The sequence below is a fragment of the Pan troglodytes genome, chromosome 4 (genome assembly GCF_028858775.2).
Source record: "Pan troglodytes isolate AG18354 chromosome 4, NHGRI_mPanTro3-v2.0_pri, whole genome shotgun sequence".
Taxonomy (NCBI): Eukaryota; Metazoa; Chordata; class Mammalia; order Primates; family Hominidae; genus Pan; species Pan troglodytes.
The window spans coordinates 154,924,970-154,951,440 of NC_072402.2; the positions used below are offsets into that span (position 1 = coordinate 154,924,970).

Genomic DNA, 26,471 nt, shown 5'->3' on the forward strand with positions numbered 1-26,471 from the left:
ATTACTTCTCCAGTGGCTCTGTTCTCACTCTGCCTCCAATCTCAGCAGTTTCTCTTCTGTCTTTACCCATCTAGGTAGAAGGTAAATTCCTTGCAAGCGGGTAACTCACTTAGAACACCTTACAACATCTCACACATAGGGTGACCTGAAGTTCAGACATTCTAAAGTGTCATTGAAGACTCAATGTTGACTTAATAATTGGTTTGTTTCAAGAGAAGAAAAGCACCACCTCCAGAATGAAAGATGGTGGTATGTCAGAGATACTCTTAAAGTATAATGCAGCGTAACAAGACTATGAATTATCAGTCCATCTTTTCACAATAACTTACCCTGTGTGTTGAGATTATCTTCTGAAAGGTCACCTTCAAATTATATGAACAGAAAGAAAGAAAAATACTCCTAACACAACCAACATGTCTCACATGGAGACTGACAATGGAATAATTACTTCCAATAAGTAGCAAACATAGCATGTGATAATAATGGCCAATAATAACTCTAATAGTTCTTGTCCTAGTATTGTATTCCAGGAGAAATTCTAGGCACATTACCTTAGTTCTCCCAACAACCTTCCAAAGGTCATTTTACAGATGAGGAAACTGAAGCTCATACAGTTACTCATCTTTATAAGTTCCTTTTAAGGCCAGGCGCAGTGGCTCATGCTTGTAATCCCAGCACTTTGGGAGGCCGAGGCAGGCGGATCACTGGAGGTCAGGAGTTCAAGACCAGCCTGGCCATCATAGTGAAACCTCATCTCTACTAAAAATACAAAAAATTAGCCAGGCATGGTGGCGGGCACCTGTAATCCCAGCCGAAGCAAGACAGTCACTTGAACCCAGGAAGTGGAGGTTGTAGTGAGCTGAGATTGCGCAACTGCACTCCAGCCTGGGTGACAGAATGAGACTCCATCTCTAAAAAAAAAAAAAAAAAAAAAAAATCCTTTTAAACCCAGAGATTCTGGAATTCAAACAAATAGCATGGGCCACTGTCTGTGTGTGTACACAGATATGTGCCCACAGGCAAACCATCATTTTAGTTGTGGGATAGAAGGATTTGTGTTGTTGTAGTTTCTATATACTTTGTTCCTTATACTCCAAGTGTATGCCCTCCGCACAAGGATCTTGTCTAACTCTGACCTTCACTTAGGGCCCTCATTGTGACTAAGTTAAGTGAATCATAATATTTGGTTTCACAAATGTTACCAGCGCAAATTTACAGCAGGGTAGGAACAGAGTGTTAGATATGAAGTACTTAAAATAGACTTCAGATTTTTTAATTTCCACCAAGAATGAATAAAATGGTATGTCCATTTATTAGTGCTTATTTCATCAGTGCTGGCAAAACTGTCAGGGTGACGAAAGTTACATTCTCAGGGCACTCCCTTCTTCCCACCTCTCTCATGAAACCAGGAGCTTAATGTTCTTTTTCCTTCCGCCCTGCAGCCAAATTCTCATTCTGGAAAGGGCCTAAGAAATATATTATCATTAAGAGAATCCTTATACACTGTTGGTAGGAATGTTCATTAGTTCAGCCCCTGTGGAAAGCAGTTTGGTGATTTCTCAAAGAACTAAAAATAAAATTATTATTCAACCCAGCAATCCTATTACAGGGTATATACCCAAAGGATAATAAATTATTCTACCTAAAAGACACCTGCACTATTCATAATAGCAAAGACATGGAATCAACCTAGGTGCCTATCAACAGTGGATTGAATAAAGAAAATTTGGCACATGTACACCGTGGGGTAATATGCAGCCCTGAAAAAGAACAAAATTGTGCATTTTGCAGCAACATAGATGCACCTGGAGGAATTATCCTAAGTGAATTAACACAAAAATGGAAAACCAAACACCACATGTTCTCACTTATAAGTGAGAGCTAAACAGACATCAAGATAGGAACAATAGACAGTGGGGACTCCAAAAGTTGGAAGGAAGGGAGAGTGGCAAGGATAGAAAAACTACCTATTGGGTAATATGTTCACTATCTAGCAAATGGGTTCAATAGAAACCCAAATCTCAGCAACATGCAATATGTCCATGTAACAAACCTGCACACATACCCCCTGAATCTAAAAAATTTTTTAAAGTTATATATTCCCATTAAGACACTGATGAAGTTTTCAGGACAGTTTTGTGCCTTTGTAGGGAAATGGAGAAGCAGCTTCTAACATTCTTTGAAAGGAGGCATCCTGGAGTAGTAGACCAAGGCTGGGCTTTGCTCACATACCAGAGTTCAAATCCCAATTCTGTCACTTTCTAGTTGTGGGTCGTGGGAATGCCACTTAAGCTCTCTGGCACTCAGTGTCATTGGCGGTTAAGGATACCAATATCCAGATGGCAATATTGTGGTAAGAGTTGGGAAATATCTGTAAAGAGTCTGATACATGGGGAACTCTAAAAGGGCAGAGCTTATGTCTCTGTCTCCATTCATGGTTCATGTCACACGAGAACAGTCTGGGATCCATGTAGGAGACCAAGAAATATCTACGGAAGGACAGGAGTAAATGAAACGGTAGCCATTCTTACTGAAATCTGCTCAATGCCAAGTGGGCCTACAGTATTTCCTCCTTCTGTGGGCAAGAAAGTGGAGCTGGAGGCATAAGCCTGGTTTCCTGAGATCACTAATTTTCCATTCTTTCTAACCATTCTAGGGCAAAGAAGGAGCCTTCATGGTAAGGGATTCCAGGACTGCAGGAACATACACCGTGTCTGTTTTCACCAAGGCTGTTGTAAGGTATGGAGTTAACTCTGCTCAGGAAAGTGGAGAGAAACACTTCTGAAGTGTGTGAGCACTGGGGTACAGACAACAAAGTTAGACAGTGCAAGAGGTAGAGGCTCACTAGAAATGGTCTGTTTTCCCTCTTTACTCCAAGAAAACCAAATCCATGGAGATCAAGGATAGAACTTAAGAGACTTAGAAAGTGACAGAGCTGGGAGTGGATGCCAGGTCCTCTTTCAATTAGCATCTCCAATTTTAGAGTTCTAAAGACATAAAATACTTGGCACTGTATTGGATGAGTGTATAATTTAATACATAGAATAACAGAAGAGATATTTCTATCTGGAAGCAAAAATATATGAACTCCAGTTCTGGCTCTGCTCATAAAACTACCTACCATTAACTGAGTCTTTATTATGTGCCAGAAAATATGCAGACCATTTCCAATCCTAAGAAGCCCTGAAGGCAGGTATTACTATGCTCATTTCACACAGAAGAAACCGAGGTTCAGGAGCTGATGGTGCCTCCCTATGGCCATGGGTCTGAAGGGGCCAAGCCACATCCAGGCTCCAGCCAACTGGACTGCAAGATCCTTCCTGCTTTTCTGCCCCTCTGTACCTGTTTCTTCTCTGTAAAACAATGTCTAAGAACCTATCTAGGTCTCAAATTCCCTTCTAATTAGAACATTAGTTAGAACTAAGCTGTTTGACAATGACCAAAGTGCAGTCAGAATTAAGCAAAGAGACAAATAATTTTTAAGGTGTCTTCGGAAAATTTTTTTGGAAGACTGAGGATGTGAGCAGGACGTGGAGCAAGGGCAGGTGGCAAAGAGGAAGGGCCCGATCCAGGGATGGGAGGGAACACAGTGTACATCACAGAGGGGCCGTGCCTCTACCATGGCTGGGAGACAGTAAGGAGGTGACCTGCAACCCCACAGGTATGACGGAGAAGGGATGAAACATAAAGTCTGTGTCGAGGCTCCCCACAACTACCCCCAGCTTCAGGGATTCACTAGGAGGCCTTCCAGGACAAAGACTTATTGAGATTTAATACAGCAAAGTGATACAAAGCAAAATCAGCAAAGGGAAAAGACACATGGGACAAAATCTAGAGGAAACAAAACACAAGCTTCCGAGAGTCCTCTCCCACTGGAGCCAAACAGGACGTGCTTAATTCCGCCAGCAACAAGTTGTAACCACACGTTAGCAGTCTACCAGGGGAGCTCATTAGAGACTCAGTACCCAAGGCTTTTATTAGAGGCTGTTTCCACAGACAGCCCCTGCCTAGCACATGCCAAAGTTCCAGATACCCAAAAGGAAAACAAGCGTTCACCATAAAACACATTGTTTCTAGCAGACGGTTTAGGCACAGCTCGCCACCCTTATCAGTTAGGGAAAGAGCCCTCCCAAAATCCAAGTTCCCAAACACCAGCCGAGGGTTAACCATGCAAGCAGGTCTTTCTAAGGAGGGTAGTCAGGCCTGTTATGTTCATCCTCTGCAGCTTATTTGACTTAGGCTTTCTCAATGTATGCTAACAATCAGTTAAATTCATAGAATAGGCAAGGCAAACACATAGCAAATATTTCCATTCCCTCATTTTGTGGCAGTGGAAGAACCATCACCAATCCATCACAGCATTGCTGTCCACTGGGTCCAGACACAACCTCAGAGTCCTTTTTAACACAGTACTGCAGCACCCAGGCCCAATCTGTCAAGACAGACTTATAAGTTGAACAATATCTGCCACCTTGTGAGAGGTTATAAGACAAAGATAATAAGAACTTAATACTAGTAGACTTTTTTGTGTCTCAACGTTGCTTCTTAATAATCATTACATTTGTGTTTCATTTGTTTAAGTGAGAACAATCCCTGTATAAAGCATTATCACATCAAGGAAACAAATGACAATCCTAAGCGATACTATGTGGCTGAAAAGTATGTGTTCGATTCCATCCCTCTTCTCATCAACTATCACCAACATAATGGAGGAGGTAAGCTCTAGAGCAGGGGTGGACCCGGGCCGCCCAGCAGGAGGTGAGCAGCAGGTGAGCAAGCATTACTGCCTGAACTCTGCCTTCTGTCAGATCAGCATCATTAGATTCTCATAAGAGTGCAATCCCTATTGTGAACAGCACTTGTGGGATCTAGGTTGTGTGCTCCTTATAAGAATCAAATGCCTGATGATCTGAGTTGGAACAGTTTCATCCTGAAAGCAACCCCCTGCCACACCCATCCATGGATAAACTGTCTTCCACAAAGCCGATCCCTGGTGCCAAAAAGGTTGGGGACTGCTGCTCTAGAGGACAAAGCCAGAGGGCGCCTGGGTTAGGCTTTTTTGAATTGCTATCAAGGAATACCTGAGGCTGGGTAATTTATAAAGAAAAGAGGTTTAATTGGTCCATGGCTGTATAGGAAGCATGGTGCCGGCATCTTCTTGGCTTTTAGGGAGCCCTCAGGAAGCTTTCAGTCATGGCAGAAGGCAAAAGGGGAGCAGGAGTATCACATGGCAGGAGCAGGAGCGAGGAGGGAGAAGATGCCACAGACATTTAAACAACCAGGTCTTGCATGAACTCAGAGTGATAACTCATTTATTATCACAAGGACAGTGACAGCACCAAGGCATTTGTGATGGATCCCACCTAATGACCCAAACACCTCCCATCCCACCAGGCCCCACCTCCAACATAGGGCTTTTCTTTTCTTTCTTTTCCTTTCTTTTCTCTTCTTTCTTTTTTTTTTTTTTTTTTTTTTTTTTTTTGAGACAGAGTTTCACTCTGTTGCCCAGGCTGGAGTGCAGTGGCTCAATCTTGGCTCACTGCAACCTCCACCTCCCAGGTTCAAGCAATTCTCCTGCCTCAGCCTCCTGATTAGCTGGGATTACAGGCATGTGCCACCACACCCAGCTAATTTTGGTATTTTTTTGTAGAGACAGGGTTTCACCGCATTGGCCAGGCTGGTCTTGAACTCCTGACCTCAGGTAATCTGCCCGCCTCAGCCTCCCATACTGCTGGGATTACAGGTGTAAGCCACAGTGCCCAGCCAGGGATTACATTTCAACATGAGATTTGGAGGGGACAAACATCCAAACTATATCAGCACCCACACAGGAGACTTAATGAAAACTGGCAAAAGCTCGCCCTGGCTTCTTTTTGACTATAAATAATAAATAAATATACAAATAGAAAAATATGACAAATATTTAATTATATTATATATCTTCTATTAGCAAGCTATCTTGTGGAAATAATGGAATTTTACCGCCTGCCCATCTGTGCTTATGATGTTTTCAAGGAGGATATGATATCAATAATTAGGCTTTGGGATTTGTTTTCCAGAATAAAATTAGCTTTTGCGTCTGATTATTATTATTTTTTTTAGTGATTTAAGTTAGATGGTTGCTAGAGCAAAGCCCTAACCACTGCTTCTTGGCTTTTCAATCAACCCAGGCCTGGTGACTCGACTCCGGTATCCAGTTTGTTTTGGGAGGCAGAAAGCCCCAGTTACAGCAGGGCTGAGATACGGTGAGCAGTACAATCAGGAATGTAAACTCATGTCCCTAAAGGTCTGGGGCAAATTCTGAATAAACTGGCCATGAGCCTACCTGTTCCTCAGACTACAAATCACCATTAAAACAAGTATATTATATATCTAGAGATGATGGCACTAATGAATATTTACATTGTGTGTAAGAGAAGTACATATACAAGCACATTTCTCTAGGTCAAACCAGTGGCCATTGGTTTTAGTGAAGAGTTCATTAATGAAGTGTTTATTAAGCACCTACTTTGTACAGAGCACCCTACTAAATGCTATTAGAAAAATATTAGAAAACCATGCCTTAGCACTGTGTTTCCACCTATCTTCTAGAACTTTTATATCATCTAGTTGGTTGAGTAGCAGACTATTGCCATAACTGCAAGTTGAGAGCATCTAGAAGTGTTTCTCTGCATAAGAGAGTGTTAAAATTCTTTGGAATGCCTTTAGGCATAGCATGATCTCCAGTGCTACAGCCCCTACTACGTTTTCTTGCCCTACGGAATTGCTTCACTCACTTGGGATTACCTGCCTGGACTCTGAAGGCATTTGGCTTTGCATCCCTTGGTCCCAACTGTGTGCTGCCTGTGGAGAAGGCTGGTCTAATTTTCATTTCTTATCTCCTAGCTTGGTCGTTCTCAAATTTCAGTGTGCATCAAAGTCTTCTAGAATGCTTATTAAAAATGTTGACCCCTGGCTCCTATCCAAACACTCACCAAAACACAATCCTTGATAGGGTCCTGGAGTCTACTTTTTTTTCTGGCATGATCTCCCTCTGTCACCCAGGCTGGAGATGCAGTGGCGTAATCACGGCTCACTGCTGCCTTGACCTCCTGGGCTCAAGCGATCCTCCCACCTCAGCCTCCCAAGTAGCTACCATGCCTGGCTAATTTTTAAAATTTTTTTTGTAGAGACAGGGTCTCACTATGTTGCCCTGGCTGGTCTTAAACTCCTGGGTTCAGGCAATCCTCCTGCCTCAGCCTCTCAAAGTGTTGGGATTACAGGCATGAGCCACTGTGCCTGGCTGAGTCTACATTTTAAACAAGCATGCTAGGTGATTTTGATACAAGTGGTCAGAGGGCAATACTTTGAGAACCACTGCCATGCATGGGCTTCTTTATCCCTAACCAGCACCATGTCCGGCACACAGTAGGTGCTCAATACTGCCTGCTGTTGAGTCTCTGCCTCAAAGCAGTGGAAATCTGGCTGTTTAGGTACCAGACCAAGCACTGGGGAAAGATAGTGCCTCTTTAGCCTCCTTATGAAAATAAGTGTATTCTAATAAATGTAGAATCTTAATGTGTCCATGCTGGATGGGATTTCAGATATTATCTGGTCAGCCCACTCATTTTGTTGGTGAGGAAATTGAGCCTCGGAATCTCATATTTGTTTGTTAAACATTTCTTGAGAGCCTCCCATGTGCCAGACACTGTGCTAGCTTGTGCCTCTGCACAAATTCTCTTTAAATCTTTCTCTTTAACTGCCCCTCTGCCCCAGTAAGGCCTAATAGGGTTCTGTGTATATAGCAGGTGCTCTTAATAGATGAATGAATGAAAGAATGATCAGCTCAAATGAAATTTACTTAGTGTGAAAAATGACATAGAAAATGGGACATTGCAAGAACCCTTTCTTTAATATTTGGTTAATATGGTTTCTTTAATATCTTGATTAATGCCACTCTCCTTCTTTCCATGTTACCTTCCCACACATATTTTCATAGTTTTCTAGCATATCCTATGTTATTATGTGGAGAAAGGATAATTTATTTGCCATCTTTGAATTATATTAACAATAGGCTAAAATTCTAGTTAGGGCTTTATAGTCCCCTGGTATCCCAATACCTTATATCTACTGCTTGCTGACCCCAGAGAACTATCTCTCTCTCTTCCAGGGAAATGGGTGATCGATCCCTCGGAGCTCACTTTTGTGCAAGAGATTGGCAGTGGGCAATTTGGGTTGGTGCATCTGGGCTACTGGCTCAACAAGGACAAGGTGGCTATCAAAACCATTCGGGAAGGGGCTATGTCAGAAGAGGACTTCATAGAGGAGGCTGAAGTCATGATGTGAGTGCTCAGAACAAGGATATGCAGAAACTCTGGGGGGAACATCGGTTCCGTGTTCTTGAAATGCCATTCAAACGCCAGGGGGTACTATCTCCCTGTGCAAACTCCCAGCAGTGGCTTCCTATTGCACAGAGAATAAAATCAAACTCTTCACAGTGGTCTCCAAGGCCCGCCATAATCTGATCATGCCCACCTCCCCCTTCTCAGCTCCTACCCATCTCTCCTCCGGTCCATGATATGCCAGCCACACTGGCCTCTGCTCATCTTCACACACACAGCTGACTCCTTGCCATTTTTCAGGTCTCAGCTCCAATGACATGTTTTTGTTTTGGGGAGGGAATGAATATTATTTTCATCCAAACCATAAATTAGACAAAATGACCATTGGCTATTTTGGTACCATAATATTTTCGGCATTTTTGGGAGACTGAGTTTAGGCCATCTCACCCCTTGTCTTTTTCCTCCAGGAAACTCTCTCATCCCAAACTGGTGCAGCTGTATGGGGTGTGCCTGGAGCAGGCCCCCATCTGCCTGGTGTTTGAGTTCATGGAGCACGGCTGCCTGTCAGATTATCTACGCACCCAGCGGGGACTTTTTGCTGCAGAGACCCTGCTGGGCATGTGTCTGGATGTGTGTGAGGGCATGGCCTACCTGGAAGAGGCATGTGTCATCCACAGAGACTTGGTATGAGCATGCAGGGGGAACACCCACAGGTCCAGGGTAAAGGGACAGTTCTCACTGAAATGACTGGTAATGCATTAATAAATAATACATTACAGACAATCTCCTTTCCTTTCTCAACTTCTCCCTTCCTTCACCTACTTTGGGTGGTCCTAGTGGAAAGGGCTTCATGAGGACTTACTTCTGGGCTCTGATCCCAGCCCAAACTCTTTCACCTCCTGCATTTCAGTTTACATTCTTCCAAAATGGAGATAACTGCCACTCCTTCTTAACCTCTCTGTGACTCAATTTCCTCCTGGTAAATTGAGGAAACTGAGTTTGTCTGAAGGTGTTATTCAAGGGTCTACCAGAATCACACTGGGGAAGCCCTTAAGCTACTTTCAGAATCTCTGGTGGCTGGGACTCAGGAATATTCATTTTAACACATTCCCCATATGATTTGTATGCACATTAAAATTTGAGACACGCGGCCGGGTGCGGTGGCTCATGCCTGTACTCCCAGCACTTTGGGAGGCCGAGGTGGGTGAATCACAAGGTCAGGAGTTCGAGACCAGCCTGGCCAACATGGTGAAACCCCATCTCTACTGAAAATTCAAAAAATTAGCTGAGCTTAGTGGCGGGCACCTGTAACCCTAGCTACTTGGGAGGCTGAGGCAGGAGAATCACTTGAACCCAGGAGGCAGAGGTTGCAGTGAGCTGAGATCAAGCCACTACACTCCAGCCTGGGTGACACAGTAAGACTCCATCTAAAAAAAAAAAAAAAAATTGAGACACACTGGAGTGTTATCTCCAATGGCTCTTTCAATGCAACAGTCTATAATACTAATTAGGGGTCAGGTACTCTCCCTATTGAAGAACAGTTTTAAGAGGATTAACAACATCAAAACATTCTTAATTTAGTCAACTGGGAGACGCTTTCTTCCTCTTATCCCTGATGTTAACATTTCCTATCACATCAGGTTGCATTAGAGCCTATCTTTGGTTAGACAACACCAAGGATTTCTAATTAGAACTCAAGAATGAAGATAAACTTACTCATCTTGATAGTGGATCTTACACATTCAACTTTCCAGTTAACTTCCAGCGGCATTTGTGAGGCTTAATTAACATTTGTAAAGCTCCATGATGCCCTTGTATGACAGCACTGCAGTAAAGCAAAGGACTGTGATTATAGGAGACTCCTTAACTACTGATGACTCATCAACAGTTTTCCTCTCCGCCTTTGTTTGCCTGTCTCCTCTCCAGGCTGCCCGAAATTGTTTGGTGGGAGAAAACCAAGTCATCAAGGTGTCTGACTTTGGGATGACAAGGTAAAAGAGGGATGTGGTGCCGGAGAAGTCTCAGGAATGGGACTGAGGCCCCCGGAACATTCTGACCTTCTCCCTCCACTCTCTTCCCAGGTTCGTTCTGGATGATCAGTACACCAGTTCCACAGGCACCAAATTCCCAGTGAAGTGGGCATCCCCAGAGGTTTTCTCTTTCAGTCGCTATAGCAGCAAGTCCGATGTGTGGTCATTTGGTGAGTGTCATGCTGGGCCCCACTGCCCCATGATCTGGGCTGCAGGCCAGCTGTTTCCTTTATCAAATGCAGACAACCCTACCCACACCGAACCCTGTATCATATCATGAGGGTGTCCCACTGGAGGGTTGTGTAAGAAAGGCCCTGAAAACTATGAAAGGGCCTTCATTATTTTGTTTGTTTTTAGAGATACTGGACATGGTGGTGGGAGTTAACTAAAAGTGGAAACAAGAGTTCTGGTGCCAGCTGCTGTGAAGTCAAAAGCTGGAGAAGTCAGGAGATTCAAATATGAGCCCCTTGAAGGCAGGGACCATGTTTTGTCCAACACTACATTTCCATACTTATCTCTCAATAAGTATTAATATTTATTCATTCATTCAACAACAATTAACTGATCATCTATTCTATGCCAAGGGCTAATCTAGGTGCTGAGGATGCAGTGGTTCATAGAACAGAAAAGACTTCTGTTCTTTTGGAACTAAATTTGAGATGGGAGGGGAGACAGAAAATCACAAAAGATCATAATAACAGTCATAAACAATAATAATAATAAACAAGCTAAGGGATAGAAGATAAAGCCAGGCAATCATAAGTAGGTGCTATGAATAAAATAAAACAGTAATGGGGCAGAGTGACTAGGCTAGAGAGAGGGTCTGCTTTGAATAGTATGGTGTGGGAAGGCCTTTCTCAGAAGGTAATTCTTCAGCAGAGACTTGAATGATAGGAGGGAGCTGTCACCATTTGAAGAGCCAGGGAACAGTGTCCCTGACAGAGGGACCAGCAAGTGCAAAAACTTGGTGCATCCAAAGAACAAGGGGTACTGACTTATTGGGAGAACAACAGGCAATGAAGCTGGTAGGCCATCATAAGGAATTAGAATTTCTAAAAAGTGCAAATGGCCATGAAGGGATGAATGATGTTGGTATTGCAGGATGTGCCAAATGTTCTTGCTGGATTTGCCATGTCACCTGAAGTCATAGTTTGTGCATACTAAAGTGTGCAAAAAAATATACCAGACAACCTCTTTGATTTGGATTACAAGAATTATACTGTGGACAGAAACTACTTGAAGATTGATTTTTGCCATTCGGTATGAAGGAAGGGTTTGACAAGGGCTTACTAGTAGTAGAAACCAGGGGGGAGTTTGGCTAGGTAAATCTTTTAGGAGAAGAATGAGTGTTAAAAATCTTCTGCAGCATTTTAGACTATCCATCCCTTGGAGCCAAGTGGTTTGTTCATTATGAGTCCTACTCTGTTTCTTAAAACAGTACCCTATTAACTAACCCTTGCAGCCACTTTGTTAACCAGGTTTAAGTTACAGAATGGACTTGAAAGAAATTGTACTAACAGCATTCTTGGATGACTCTCCTCTCCCCAGTGTGTATAACTAGGAAGGTTGGGGCTGATGTGCAGTCATCTCACTATGGGTGATGAAACTGATCACACTGCACCAAGCAAGCAAGGGCCCCACAATGAGAAATTTGGAGCAATGGCCACTTTAGCACATTCACCTTCTGACTCTGAATGGGGTTTATTCAGCCAAAGGGTGTCAGCCTGGGAATTTCCTGTGGCATCTTACAATTACAGGGTTGGGCTGAAATTAGTCCCTGCCTAGGATATATTATTTGAAGAGAGTCCAGAAATGAGTTGATGGATAGATGCAGAATTGAGAGATCAATGAAAAAAAGTGTGAAAAAACTGGGGGTACCAGCCTAAGCAACAGAAACCTGGATGAGCTGAAAACTCCATGCCTGCATCAGCCCACTGGACTTTGTCCTACATTTTAAGTTTCTTTGCCCTAATTAGCGGTGTGCTATTCAGAACAAGGCAACCTCTTTGTACTTCACTCAATTTTTTTATCTATACATTTCTCATCTATGTATTAAAGCAATCATTCTGAAACCATGTTTTAGCATCAGCACATTTTCAAAAAATTTTTCACTAAAAATTATGGTGTCTTGGGGTGATAAGCATTCTTATTTAGGGTCAGGTTCTGAATTTCCAACTCCTGAGGCACCTCTGAGTAACACCTAGAGATTCTGATCCACTGGGTTTGGGCTAGGGCCCAGGAATCTGCCATTTGAACAAGACTCTGAGATGACTTTTATTCAGGTGTTTTGGGGATCATGCTTTGGGAATGTCTACTCTAAGATTCTCTGGAATAAACTTTGAAAAGCTCTGAATTAGCTGATTTGCAAGCAGCCTTCTTGCTCTGACAACCTGTGAATATATCAGCACATGATAAAGACAAAGCTAGGTGTCACATTTCTACCAAGGGCAGAAGAGGAAAAGAAAGGGATTAAATCAGAGGTCAAAAATCGACAAGCAAAAGATGTGTTTTGCTTGCTCTACATGGTATTTTTTAAATTCAAGAATTTCAACTCTTAATTTTTGACGTCTTTTTTAAAAAAATCAGAAAATGTGCCAATTCTGATCCCTCATTTTCATGTGCCATACTTTGGTTGGAGTCAAATCATAGCTGTCTCCTTAAGACAGAACTGTTTATCTCATTTTCCACAATCCTCCCCAATCCCAATAGTGTCACACCTCCTGCACTCCATTCATTTACATCCTGCATCTTGGCATTTGAGTCTACAACTCTTAGTTGTAGCATTTCAGTTTGGTACAACAAAGGGTCCATCTTGAAAATCCTTCTCCACTACAAAGGTTGGGAAATTTCAGTTCTTTAAAAATAGGACGGGCCTAATAAGCCTCAGGTAGACTTGATGCACTTCTGGAGGTAGCACATGAATCCTAATGCAAGGAGTCTGTAATTTCTAGAGGCAGGTTGGTTTGTTTGCTATCTGTGGGCTTTGTCATTCACTGTGCTGTGCTCACCATTTCTTGTAGGTGTGCTGATGTGGGAAGTTTTCAGTGAAGGCAAAATCCCGTATGAAAACCGAAGCAACTCAGAGGTGGTGGAAGACATCAGTACCGGATTTCGGTTGTACAAGCCCCGGCTGGCCTCCACACATGTCTACCAGATTATGAATCACTGCTGGAAAGAGGTCAGTGGAGGAAGTGCTTCCCCATGCATTGTCGTATACAATTTGAGGCCCTCCCTCCTTCCCTAGAGAAAGGAACCCTCTCGGAAGGATGAGGCAGGAGGGATAACTAATAGAGATTAGCAACAACATGACTTTGAGGATCTGTTAACGGGATAGATCCCCCATCCCTAAAGGAGCTGAAGGCGACCTTAAATATTATTTGGTTTGCTACATAATGTCACAAGCTATAAGCATAGCTTCAGAGAGGAGGATGGGGTGTGGCCTATGCCAGCTTCCTTCTCGATTTTCTGAGAAGAGAAAAAAAGTCTGTAACATCATAAAACCATTAAAAGCACAGGAAGTTAGTTCTATAACTTGGGGAACAAAGTTCACTTGCACTATGAAAATATTAAAATGGCTTAATTTGAGTTCATTTTATTCATTCTGCATTTAAAATGGGGAGCCAATTCCTCCGTACCCACCCAGGTGGCTCATTTACCCCAACCTTGGATTGCAGGCCATGGCTTGAGCCCCATCACTATGAGTCTTAGTCTTTGCTGAGTTAGAAAATCATACATTTCAGCCAAAGTGGAAAGTTGCTGAAACAGACAATTAATAAAAATTCTGATCATTGTACGACAACAAGGTGGAATACAAAAAATTTAGAACCCTAGGATTTTGTCTCAGCTTTACCATTTATTTGCCATTTATCTTTGACAATTCTCTGAACTTCCTTTTTCTTACTGTTAAGAGAATTAAATAATGCTTGGTCTATGAGTTCATAGAGCTTTTATAATCAGAAACAAAGAAACAATAGAGACATAAAGGAGGGCATAAAACAAATCTTATCCACTTCATAAGGATTAGCTACAATAATAATAATGATGGCTGACATTCAGTTGGCACTTTTTCCCTCTTTTAACCATCATTTATTGATTTTTTAAAATTAATAGTCTTTATTTTTTAACAAAGAGTACAGAGTTCTCATATGCCCACCTCACCTGAACAGTTTCCCTGTTCACTAACATCTGGCATGAGTGTGATACATTTGTTACAATTAGTGAACCTCTATTCATACATTATATTAACTAAAGTTCATAGTTTACATTAAGGTTCAGTCTTTGTGCTGTAGAGTTCTGTAGGTTTTCACAAATTCATAAGGCCATGTATTCGTCATTATAGTATCAGACAGAATAGTTTTACTGCCCTAAAAATATCCTGTGCTTCACCCATTTATCCCTCTCCTCATCCCCAAACCACTGGCAACTACTGATCTTTTCACTGTCTTCATAGTTTTGCCTTTCTCAGAATGCCATATATTGGCATCATACAGCATTTAGGCTTTTTGGACTGGTTTCTTTCACTTAGTAATATGCTTTAAGGTCCCTCCATGTCTTTTCGTGGCTTAATAGCTCATTTCTTTTTGTTGCCAAATAATATTCCATTGTATGGATATATCATGGTTTATTTATTTACCTACCAAAGGAAATCTTGGTTGCTTTCAGTTTTTGTGTTTGTTTGTTTGGGTTTTTGGGGTTTTGTTTTGTTTTTTTGAGATGGGGTCTTACTCTGTTACCCAGGCTGGAGTGCAGTGGCGCAATCTCAGCTTACTGCAACCTCTGCCTCCCAGTCTCAAGCGATCCTCCCACCTCAGCCTCCCAAGTAGCTGGGACCACACACATGTGCCACTACGCCCAGCTAATTTTTTGTATTTTTGGTAGAAACAGGGTTTTGCCATGCTGCCCAGGTGAGCAGGCAATCAATCCACCTCAGGCCTCCCGTAGTGCTGGAATTATAAGTGTGAGCGCTCAGGCAGACTGGTTTCCTTCACTTAGTAATATGCCTTTAAGGTCCCTCCATGTCTTTTTGGCTTGATAGCTCATTTCTTTTTATTGCTAAGTAATATTCCATTGTATGGATATGCCACAGTTTGTTTATCTATTTACCTGCCAAAGGAAATCTTGCTTGCTTTCAGTTTTAAACAATTATGAATAAAGCTGCTATAAATGTTTATGTGCAGATTTTTGTATATAAATTTTCAACTCAATTGGGTAAATGCCTAAGAGTATGCTTGCTGAATCATATGGTAAGACTATGTTTAACTTTTTAAGAAACTGCTAGAATGTCTTCCAAAGTAGCTGTATTATTTTACATTCCCACCAGCAATGAGAGTTCCTTATTTGCATTCATTGTTTTGGATTTCAGTGGTTCTAATAGATGTGTAGTCATATTACATTGTTGTTTTAACTTGCATTTTCCTAATGACATATGATGTTAAGAACATTTTCATATGCTTATTCGCCACCTGTATATCTTCTTGGTAATATCTATTCAGATCTTTTGCCCATTTCTCAATCAGGTTGTTTGTTTACTTATTGTTGAGTTTTAAGAGTTCTTTGTATATTTTGGATACAAGTCCTTTATCAGATATGTGTTTTGCAAAATTTTCTCCTAGTCTGTGGCATGTCTTCTCATTCTCTTGACAGTGTCTTTCACGGAGAAGACCTTTCAAATATTTTAACAAAGCTCAACATCAACTTATTTATTCATGAATTGTGCTTTTGGTTTACATCTAAAAACTCATTGCCAAGCCCAATGTCACCCAAATTTTCTCCTATGTTATTTTATGGAAGTTTTATAATTTTGCATTTTACATTTAGGTCTATGATCCACTTTGAGTTAATTTTCCTGAAAGGTGTCAAGTCTGTGACTAGAGTCATTGTTTTACATATGGATGTCCAATTATTACAGCCCTGTTTGTTGAAAAGACTATACCCTTTCTCCTCTGTTCCTTTGTTAAATGTTAGTTTACTATATTTATATGGATCTATATCTGGGCTGATCCATTAATCTGTTTGTTTATTCTTTCACTAGCACCATCCTCTCCCATTACTGTAGCTTTAGAGTAAGTCCTGAAGTCAGGTAGGGTCAGTCTTCTAGCTTTGTTGTTCTTCTTCATTATTGTATTGGCTCTCTGGGTCTTTTGCCTCTCCATATAAATGTTACAGTCAGTTTGTCAATATCTAAAAAATAACTTGCTGAATTTTTATTAGGATCGTATTGAATCTATAAGTCAAGTTGGGAAGAACTAATATTTTAACACTATAGTGTCTTCCTGTCCATGAACATGGAATATCTGTCCATTTATTTAGATCTTTTTTGCTTTCTTTTATTAGAATTTTTAATTTTTTCTCATTTAGATCATGTAGATATTTTCTGAGATTTATACCCAGATATTTCGTTTTTTGGTGTTCTTTAGCATTAATTTCTTGATGTATTTTTATGTGTGATTTATTGAATTCTCAAAACAATTTCATGAGGTAGTTACTATTATTATCTCCATTTTACAAATGACAAAACTGAGGTTCAAAGAGGTTAAATAACCTGCTCAATGTCACACAGCTAATTACTGGTAAAACTGAGATTAAACACTCAGTTTTAATGTCACACAGCTAATTACTGGTAAAACTGAGATTAAACACTCAGTCCCTTGGATTCCAGAATACCTGCTGTTAACAACTAGGACAATGTATCTGGAATACAGTCAACATGGAAGCACATACAAAAATCCACAGGGGATGCTGCTATTAAATTCTGGTTTGTTTTGGATTTACCTATGACGCACAAGTACAAGGAACTTACAGAGTTCTTTTTTCCCTCTCCAGAGACCAGAAGATCGGCCAGCCTTCTCCAGACTGCTGCGTCAACTGGCTGAAATTGCAGAATCAGGACTTTAGTAGAGACTGAGTACCAGGCCACGGGCTGCAGATCCTGAATGGAGGAAGGATATGTCCTCATTCCATAGAGCATTAGAAGCTGCCACCAGCCCAGGACCCTCCAGAGGCAGCCTGGCCTGTGGCATCAGTCCCTGAGTCACCATGGAAGCAGCATCCTGACCACAGCTGGCAGTCAAGCCACAGCTGGAGGGTCAGCCACCAAGCTGGGAGCTGAGCCAGAACAGGAGTGATGTCTCTGCCCTTCCTCTAGCCTCTTGTCACATGTGGTGCACAAACCTCAACCTGACAGCTTTCAGACAGCATTCTTGCACTTCTTAGTAACAGAGAGAGACATGAGTAAGACCCAGATTGCTATTTTTATTGTTATTTTTAACATGAATCTAAAGTTTATGGTTCCAGGGACTTTTTATTTGACCCAACAACACTGTATCCCAGGATATGGAGGCAAGGGGAACAAAGAGCATGACTCTTTTTCCAAGAAAACTGGTGAGTTAAGTAAGATTAGAGCGCGTGTGCTCTGTTGCTGTGATGCTGTCAGCCACAGCTTCCTGCCGTAGAGAATGATAGAGCAGCTGCTCACACAGGAGGCCGGATATTCTGAGAAGCAGCTTTATGAGGTTTTACAGAGTATGCTGCTACCTCTCTCCTTGAAGGGAGCATGGTGAGACCCATTGGATGGATTGGGGTGAACAATTCAGGTCCCATGCTTGGAGCATTGGGTATCTGATGTCTGCACCAGAACAAGAGAACCTCTGACGGTGGAGAACCATGTGGTGCAAGAAGAGATCTTAGGTCTCTTCTTTTATACCAAGCTCATCTTTTATACCAAGCTGTGCAGGTGACTATGCCTCCTCTTCTGCACAGAATGCTTCCACCAGCATCCTGAGAAGAAATGATTACTTCTGAAAAACATCCTTTTTTCCAGCCTCTGGGAATCAGCCCCCCTCTCTGCACTATCCGATCCTCATCAACAGAGGGCAGCATTGTGTTGGTCAGCGTTCCCTTGGTGAGCAATTGAAACTTGTTTAGGCCCTAGGGTTGAGCAATTTTAAGGTTGAGACTCCAAGTCTCCTAAAATTCTAGGAGAGAAATAAAGAGTCTGTTTTTGCTCAAACCATCAGGATGGAAACAGTCAGGCACTGACTGGGGTGCTTCCAAGAGGCATGAGAATGCCTACTCTGGCTTGAGCACTTTTATATGCAAGGTGAATATGTACTGAGCTAGGAGACTTCCCTGCAAAATCTCTGTTCACCCTGGGTTCACATCCCCATGAGGTAATATTATTATTCCCATTTTACAAATAATGTAACTGAGGCTTTAAAAAGCCAAGACATCTGCCAAAGTGATGGAACTAGAAAGTCTAGAGCTGGTATTCTAGCCCAAATCTGTCTGACCGCAATACACAGATTCTTTATTCCTATTCGACACTGCCTTCTACTGAAAATGAAAGGGATTGCAGAGGGAATAAATACAAAGATGGAAAGCCAGTAAAGAAGTCAGTATAGAACCACTAGCGAATAGTGTTGCTCTGGCACAGACCACTGTGGTTGATGGCATGGCCCTCCAACTTGGAATAGGATTTTCCTTTTCCTATTCTGTATCCTTACCTTGGTCATGTTAATGACTTTGGAGTTATTCAGTTAATGACCCTTTAATTCTCACAACCAACCAGTCATGTTGCTTGAAGCCATTTATAGACGAGCTTCTAAGCAACTTTAAAAGATTCTTCTGTAGAAGTATGAGTTCTTCCTTTAATTATCATTCCAACTTTCAGCTGTAGTCTTCTTGAACACTTCATGAGGAGGGACATTCCCTGATATAAGAGAGGATGGTGTTGCAATTGGCTCTTTCTAAATCATGTGACGTTTTGACTGGCTTGAGATTCAGATGCATAATTTTTAATTATAATTATTGTGAAGTGGAGAGCCTCAAGATAAAACTCTGTCATTCAGAAGATGATTTTACTCAGCTTATCCAAAATTATCTCTGTTTACTTTTTAGAATTTTGTACATTATCTTTTGGGATCCTTAATTAGAGATGATTTCTGGAACATTCAGTCTAGAAAGAAAACATTGGAATTGACTGATCTCTGTGGTTTGGTTTAGAAAATTCCCCTGTGCATGGTATTATCTTTTTCAAGCTCAGATTCATCTAATCCTTAACTGTACATGTGTACATTCTTCACCTCCTGGTGCCCTATCCCGCAAAATGGGCTTCCTGCCTGGTTTTTCTCTTCTCACATTTTGTAAATGGTCCCCTGTGTTTGTAGAGAACTCCCTTATACAGAGTTTTGGTTCTAGTTTTATTTCGTAGATTTTGCATTTTGTACCTTTTGAGACTATGTATTTATATTTGGATCAGATGCATATTTATTAATGTACAGTCACTGCTAGTGTTCGAAATAAAAATGTTACAAAGACCTGTTATCCTTTGTAGAGCACACAGAGTTAAAAGTTGAATATAGCAATACTAAAGCTGCATTTTAATAAATATGGTGCATAGGGCCTCGGTTCCATATTTATTTAAATCGCAAACTCTCAGAACTTTTCCTTAAGTAAAAATGGTTACATTGTTTCATTTTCCACAGACAAGTAAAGACTACATATCATTGAACAACATTCATTCAACAAGTAAGTATCAAACGTTCCTATGATTCATGCACACAGTTCAGTGTATGCATCCTCATGAAAACAAAGATGGAAAAGTCATAGTCTTTACTTCTAAATTCCTAGTCTGATTGAAAAGGAAAACATATAAAGAAATAAAATTATAATAGAACAATTAGGGCAACAACAAAAATCTGTGGTCAAAGAAGAAAAGAGCCCAGAATAAGTGATGGAATCTATCAGGGAAAGGATGACATCAAGGGAAACTTCTTAGAGCCCTGCTACTCAAAGTGTGGTCCCTGGACCAGCAGCAATAGCATCACCATGTTGTGAGAAATGCATATTCTCAGGCTTCTTCCTCACCTACCGAGCAAGAATTGTCATTTTAACAAGATCTGCAGGTAATTGTATACACATTAAAGTTTAAGAAGCACTGTCGCGAGGATATACTGTCTAAGCCAGTTTTGAAGATAAATTTATGAGTTATAAGGTAAGTAAGTGGGCAGAAGTAAGAGAAATACTTTCCAGGTAGAGAGAACAGGAAGTATTGGGAAGCTATTGTCAGTTCACTATTGCTGGAGCATGTGCGCATGCGCGTGCGCGCCGTGTGTGTGTGTGTGTGTGTGTGTGTGTGTGTGTGTGTGTGTGTGTGTGTGTGTGTGTATTTTCTCAGCAAGGGTAAGGATGATAGAAGAGGTGGGTAAATTGAAACTGAATCTATAAATCTAGGAAAGAACTATACTTTAAAAGACCAAGAAGTTGGAATTTCACCCTATAGGTAGAAAAGATGTCATTGCACAGGAAGAGAAGGTCAAATTTGCGATGTGTTTAAGAATATATTCTGGCAGCAGCATAGTGAATGGATTTGAGAAAGGCAAAGCCAGTGGAAAAGAAACTAATTTGGAGATGATCTTTGCCTTGTTCACAGTACCATATTATTTTTCCTAATCATTCACTGTCATCTGTTGTGTGGGTGACATATGGAAATTGTAATTTGGAGTACGTCATTCACTTTAGATAGCAATAAAATAGCTTTCCTTCTTAAAACCCCAGTAATATAAAGGCTGGGTGGTTATAGTTTTGGTGTGCTGAGCACTCTGTGCCTTTCAGTCCACCAAATGCCCAGCTCCATTGCAGGAGCCAGGTCATGAGCCAGTCAACCACTGAGCATGGAAGAGAAAGCCCAAGGCTTCCATGCAGTCCTTCCTAGAACTCACCTCTGTGCTTGAATCCCACTGCCAAATCATCCACATGAGAAAGTCAAAAGCAGATTGGAGGAACAGATCTGCTTCTCAGAGGATTTTTCCTGCAGACCCTGCTCTTCGCAGAATCTCCTAACACCTAAGGCCACCCTTTTGAGGAAAAGACAGAAATACCTCATTCAGCAAGAAAGGGAGTATGTGCATCATCAGGTGCAGAAAGAGCTGCAGATTCCCAATTAGAGGGCTTGGGAAGGTGGCCTGGTCAGGAACAGAGGGCTAGGGGTGGAAGCTGCATTTGAACAGTAAGCACATGGTTTTACTTTAGAATAGATATTAATTTGCGTGGGCTTTAATGGGGAAGGTGCTGAAATTTTGGTGCACTGAGGCTCACTTCCCAGAGCCACCCCTTGGTACCAGCACTAGGGGTGTGTGTATGGTTGTGTAAGAGTGTGTCTGCAATGACTTTGAGATTCTCCCCAAGGTACAATGTATAGTTGGCTTGTAGGATAACAGAGTCATACAGACAATGAGTGGTAGAAGGAGTTTTAGAGTTCATTTACTTATTTCATAAATGGTTACCATTCATCTACTATGGCTCTTTGTTAGGTACATGATCTAAAAAGATGACTAAGATATCTTACCAGTTAGGGACCAAGCACGTCACAATCAAATTAGTATAATTCAAGGAGAGCTTTTTCACAAAAGGACTATTTAAAACTGTGTGGGTCAGTTTAGGAGAACCTTAGAAAGTGGTACAGAGGAAAACCACAGCGGAGCACTCATGCTATGGTTTGAATGTTTGTGTTCCTCCAAAATTCCTATTGAAACGATCTCCAGTGCAATAGTATTAACTGGTGGGGCCTTTAGGAGATGATCAGGACGTGAGGGCTCTGCCCTTATGAATGAGATTACTGCCCTTATGAAAAGGTTTGAGGAGGTAGTCCCTTTCTGCCCTTTACCCTTCTGCCATATGAGAACACAGCAACAAGGTGTCATCTGTGGAGCAGAGAGCAAACCCTGACCAGATACTGAATCTGCTGGTGCCATGGTCTTGAGCTTCCCAGTCCCCAGAACTGTGAGAAATAAATTTCTGTGGTTTATAAATTACCCAGTCTAAGGTATTTTGTTATAGCAGCTTGAGTAGCTTGAAACAAGTAGTTATCACCCCCTAGGCCTGAAGGGATAACAAGGGAGAGTGGTCATTTAAATATGGAAGGAGAATATTGGAGAGGGCTGCCTTAAAGGAGAAGACCTTTAGTAAGGGACAGAGGAAACCCAAGGCAACATCACAGGGAAGAAGCCAGGGGCATCAATACCCTGCCTCACTCTCCTTCCTTTCTCCCATCAACTGGGTCTTCTATTGGTCAAATCCCACTGAAAACAGAGGACAAGGGAGCCCTAGTAGGGTAGTCCATAGAGGTCAGTCTCCAGGATCAGAGTGCAGGGTGAGAGAGTGGAGTGGATCTGGGGAGACAAAGAGAAGATACCTAGTACAGACACCAATCCTTCCTATAAGAGGGCTCAGCCTAGTGAAAAAGCTCAACACATAAACCAATGCAATCGATTCTCATTGCTTGTAGACTCTGTATTGGTAAGTTTGTCTACTGGATAAAATTTGTTTATAACCCTAAAATCAATCCTGGAGGCTTTTCCTGCAGTCATTCATGACATGCCAAAGTGTGGAGCGGTAAAAATTTTGCGTTGCTCCATATACACATTCCCAACTGAGGTCAAACAGAGTGGCGTTCAGCTCTCATGCTGCAAACAAGTGGCTTTTCTCAGTCTATTTAGTGACACATTTTCTGCATTTCTGTACTTTTTTTCTGGTGATTTTGCTGTTTAAAATGGCCCCCAGCCAGGCACAGTGGCTCACACCTATAATCCCAGCACTTTGAGGGGCTAAGGCGGGTGGATCACCTGAGGTCAGGAATTTGAGACCAGCCTGGCCAACATATAGTGAAACCCTGTCTCTACTTAAAAAATACAAAAATTAGTTGGGTGTAGTGGTGCATGCCTGTAGTCGCAGCTATTTGGGAAGCTGAGGCAGGAGAATTGCTTGACCCTGGGAAGCGGAGGTTGCAGTGAGACAAGATCCCACCACTGTGCTCCAGCCTGGGTGACGGGGCAAGACTTCATATAAATAAATAAATAAATAAATAAATAAAACGGCCCCCAAATGTAGTGCTGACATGCTGTCTAGTGTTCCTAACTGCAAGAAAGCTGTTAGTTCAATAAGTTTAATGAGGGATGAGTTATAGTACTGTTGACTGTGAGTTCAATGTTAATAAATCAATAATATATATTAAATAAGGGTTTTTTTTAACAGAAACATGCATAAAACAAGGTTATGTATTGATCAGTTGACAAAAGTGTGGTGAGCAGGGGCTTGTAGGAACCTAACCCTTTATTTCCCCTAGAAGCAATGGTTCAGTATTTGTTAACTTAGTGTTCACAGCAACTTTATAGAACATAATTACTGAATAATAAGAACCAACTATAATTGCAAAGAGCTGTTGTAGGTTATGCGATGTAGCTATAGTCACAGTACAGCAAGAGCACAGAGAATTAAGTAAACACATCTAAGGGATCAGGAAGGGCCTCACAGGGGAAGTGAAGTTTGAGATGTGCATTGAAGGGTAAATAAGAGTTCCCAAAAAGGAGAGGGTCTAGAAGGACATTTCAGGTGGAGAAATTAGCAGGCATAAAAATGCATCTTATTCCAACTTCTTCCCCTGCATTATTTTCATGTTACGTCTAGGACCCTTGAGGCCCAAACCAAGTGCTGGCCACAATCACATGAGAGACAACTGAAGGAGTCAAGCACAGTTGACCTTGAACAACATGGAAGTTAGTGATCTCAACCCCTTGCACTGTCGAAAATCCACATATAATTTTTTAATGCTCCAAAAACTTAACTGCTAATAGCCTACTGTTGACTGTACGCCTTACTGATAATGCAAACTGTTGATTAACACAATTTTGCATGTCTTATATTTATTATATACTGTATTCTTATAACAAACAAAATAGCTACAGAAAAGAAAATGTTATTTAGAATATCAAATAGAAGAGAAAATATATTTAGTATTCATTAAATGGAGGTGGATCATCATAAAGGTCTTCATCCTCATCATCTTCACATTGAAAAGGTTGAGGAGAAGGAGGAAAAGGAGAGTTGGTCTTGCTATCTCAAGGCTAATAGAAGCAGAAGAGGTAGAGGAGGTGGAAGCGGAGGCAGGAGAGGCAGGTACACTCAATGTAACTTTACAGAAATACATCGTAATTTCTGTCTGAATTTTTGCCTTCTCATTTCTCTAAAAATATTTCTGTATAATACAAATCCTTCTTTCACTATTTGCCTCAGTTTCAGTGCCCACATCATAGAAGGGTCATGTCATAAAAGAAGTCAAAAGTCATCTTGAGTAACCAAAACCCTTTGCCAGATTGTCTAACATCAATTTGTGTTCTGATATTGCTTCTTCTACATCTTCTTCCTCATTGTCTGGCGCTGGTTCAGTAGCACTCATCTCCATCAAGTTGTCATCTTCTGTTAATCCCTCTGGAGTGGCATCTATTAGCTCTTGATTCCTCCAAGATCCATATGTTGAGACGCTTCACACACACCCCTCACCCACCTTTTTGCCATATGCTCAATCTCTTTCATGATTTTCTTGATTGGCTCTGCTGTAAATCCTGTGAAGTTATGCACAACATCTGAACACAGTTTTCTCCAGCAGAAACTTGTTGTTTTGAGATTGATGACTTTAATAGCTTTTCCTGTAACAATGTGGCATCTTCAACAGTGTAATCCTTCCAGACTTTCTTGATGTTCTATCAGGGTTCTCTTTCATAGCATTGACAATCTTTTCCAAAGAGTACCATATATAATGGGCATTAAAGGTCCTTATGAACCCCTTATCTAGAGGCTGGATTAGAGATGTGTCTGGGGGCAAGTAGACCACTTTGATGCCTTCAGTGTTGAACTCATGGGGTTCTAGATAACCGAGGGGCATCCTTCAATATCAAAAGAACCTTGAAAGGCAGACCCTTAGTGGCAAGGTACTTCCCGACTTCAGGGACAAAACATCAATGGAACTAATCCAGAAAGAGTTCTCGTTGTCCAGGCCTTCTTGTTGTACAACCAAAAGACTGGCAGCTGGTGTTTAACATTTTCCTTCAAGGCTTGGGGGTTTTCAACTTTATGGGTAAGGGCAGTCCTGATGATAATCCTAACTGCATTGCACAAAACAGCAGAGTTAGCCTATCCTTTCCTGTCTTAGATCCTGGTGCTCGCTTCTTTTCCTTACTAAGCAATGTTCTTTGTGGCTTTTTATTTTCCCCCAGAATAGGGTACTTTCATCCAAATTAAAAACCTGTTCAGGCAATTAGTTATCCTTTCTCCTCCATGATTTTGTTAATGGCATCTGATAACTTGTCTGCTATCTCTTGGTCAGCAGAAGCTGCTTCTCCTGTTATCTTGACATTTTTTAAGCCAAACCTCTTTCTAAAATTATCAGACCATCTTTGCTGGCATTAAATTCTTCAGCTTTAGATCCTTCACCTTTCTTTTGCTTTAAATTGTCATATAATGACTTCACTTTTTCCTGACTTATATTAGAGTCTATGGGTACGTCTTTCTTATAGCAATCTTTACAGCAACGCACCCACCTAAAACCTGCATTTTCAATATGAGCTAAAATGGTATTTAACAAAAAGTGCAAGGTTTTCATACCTGCTGGGAGCTGCAGCTACAGCTTCATGAATTTTCTTTCCTTCTTTCTCTCTTTCTCTTTCTTTCTTTCTTTTTACAGTGGTCCTTATGCTAAATTCATTCATCTTAAAATGATGGACAACTGCAGCGGCAGACCTCAATCTATGGTACATATCAAGCAATTCAGCTTTTTTCTTGTAATGTCATGACTTTTCTCTGCTTTTTGGGAACACTTTCAGCATCACTAGTGTCACTTCATGTGGGTTCCATGGTGTTATTCAAGGTTTGCTGTATTACACTAAACATGATGAAAAATGTTTCATCATGAGAACCAGGAGATATCACATTTTACTCTGATATCCAATAACCAGAGAGATGAATTGCTCACTCAGAGATGATTAGCATCACACAGCACTTGAAGTGGATACTGGCAACACTTGAGCTCACCACAATAGCAACAAGAGATGGCCACAGGCCAGGCGTGGTGGCACACACCTGTAATCCTAGCACTTTGGGAGGCCGAGACGGGAGGATCACCTGAGATCAGGAGTTCGAGACCAGCCTGGCTAACGTGGTGAAACTACATCTTTACTAAAAATACAAAAATTAGCCAGGTGTGGGGGCACATGCCCATAATCCCAGCTACTCGGGAGGCTGAGGCAGGAGAATCACTTGAACCTGGGAGGCGGAGGTTGCAGTGAGCCAA

At 41.4% G+C, this 26,471-nt stretch overlaps 1 protein-coding gene across 1 annotated transcript in view; it reads left to right on the forward strand.

Moving 5' to 3' along the window:
• The window catches only part of ITK (IL2 inducible T cell kinase), a 74,178-nt gene extending 54,428 nt beyond the window's left edge, over window positions 1–19,750 (forward strand). Inside the window, exons 9-17 of the mRNA XM_001136073.6 lie at window positions 2,657–2,739; window positions 4,582–4,715; window positions 6,171–6,245; window positions 8,150–8,321; window positions 8,789–9,005; window positions 10,248–10,312; window positions 10,403–10,521; window positions 13,372–13,529; window positions 17,174–19,750. Of these exons, the coding sequence (XP_001136073.1) occupies window positions 2,657–2,739; window positions 4,582–4,715; window positions 6,171–6,245; window positions 8,150–8,321; window positions 8,789–9,005; window positions 10,248–10,312; window positions 10,403–10,521; window positions 13,372–13,529; window positions 17,174–17,245 (1,095 nt within the window). The 3' untranslated portion in view covers window positions 17,246–19,750. The remainder of the gene's footprint in view (window positions 1–2,656; window positions 2,740–4,581; window positions 4,716–6,170; window positions 6,246–8,149; window positions 8,322–8,788; window positions 9,006–10,247; window positions 10,313–10,402; window positions 10,522–13,371; window positions 13,530–17,173) is intronic.
• Window positions 19,751–26,471: the final 6,721 nt, after the last annotated feature.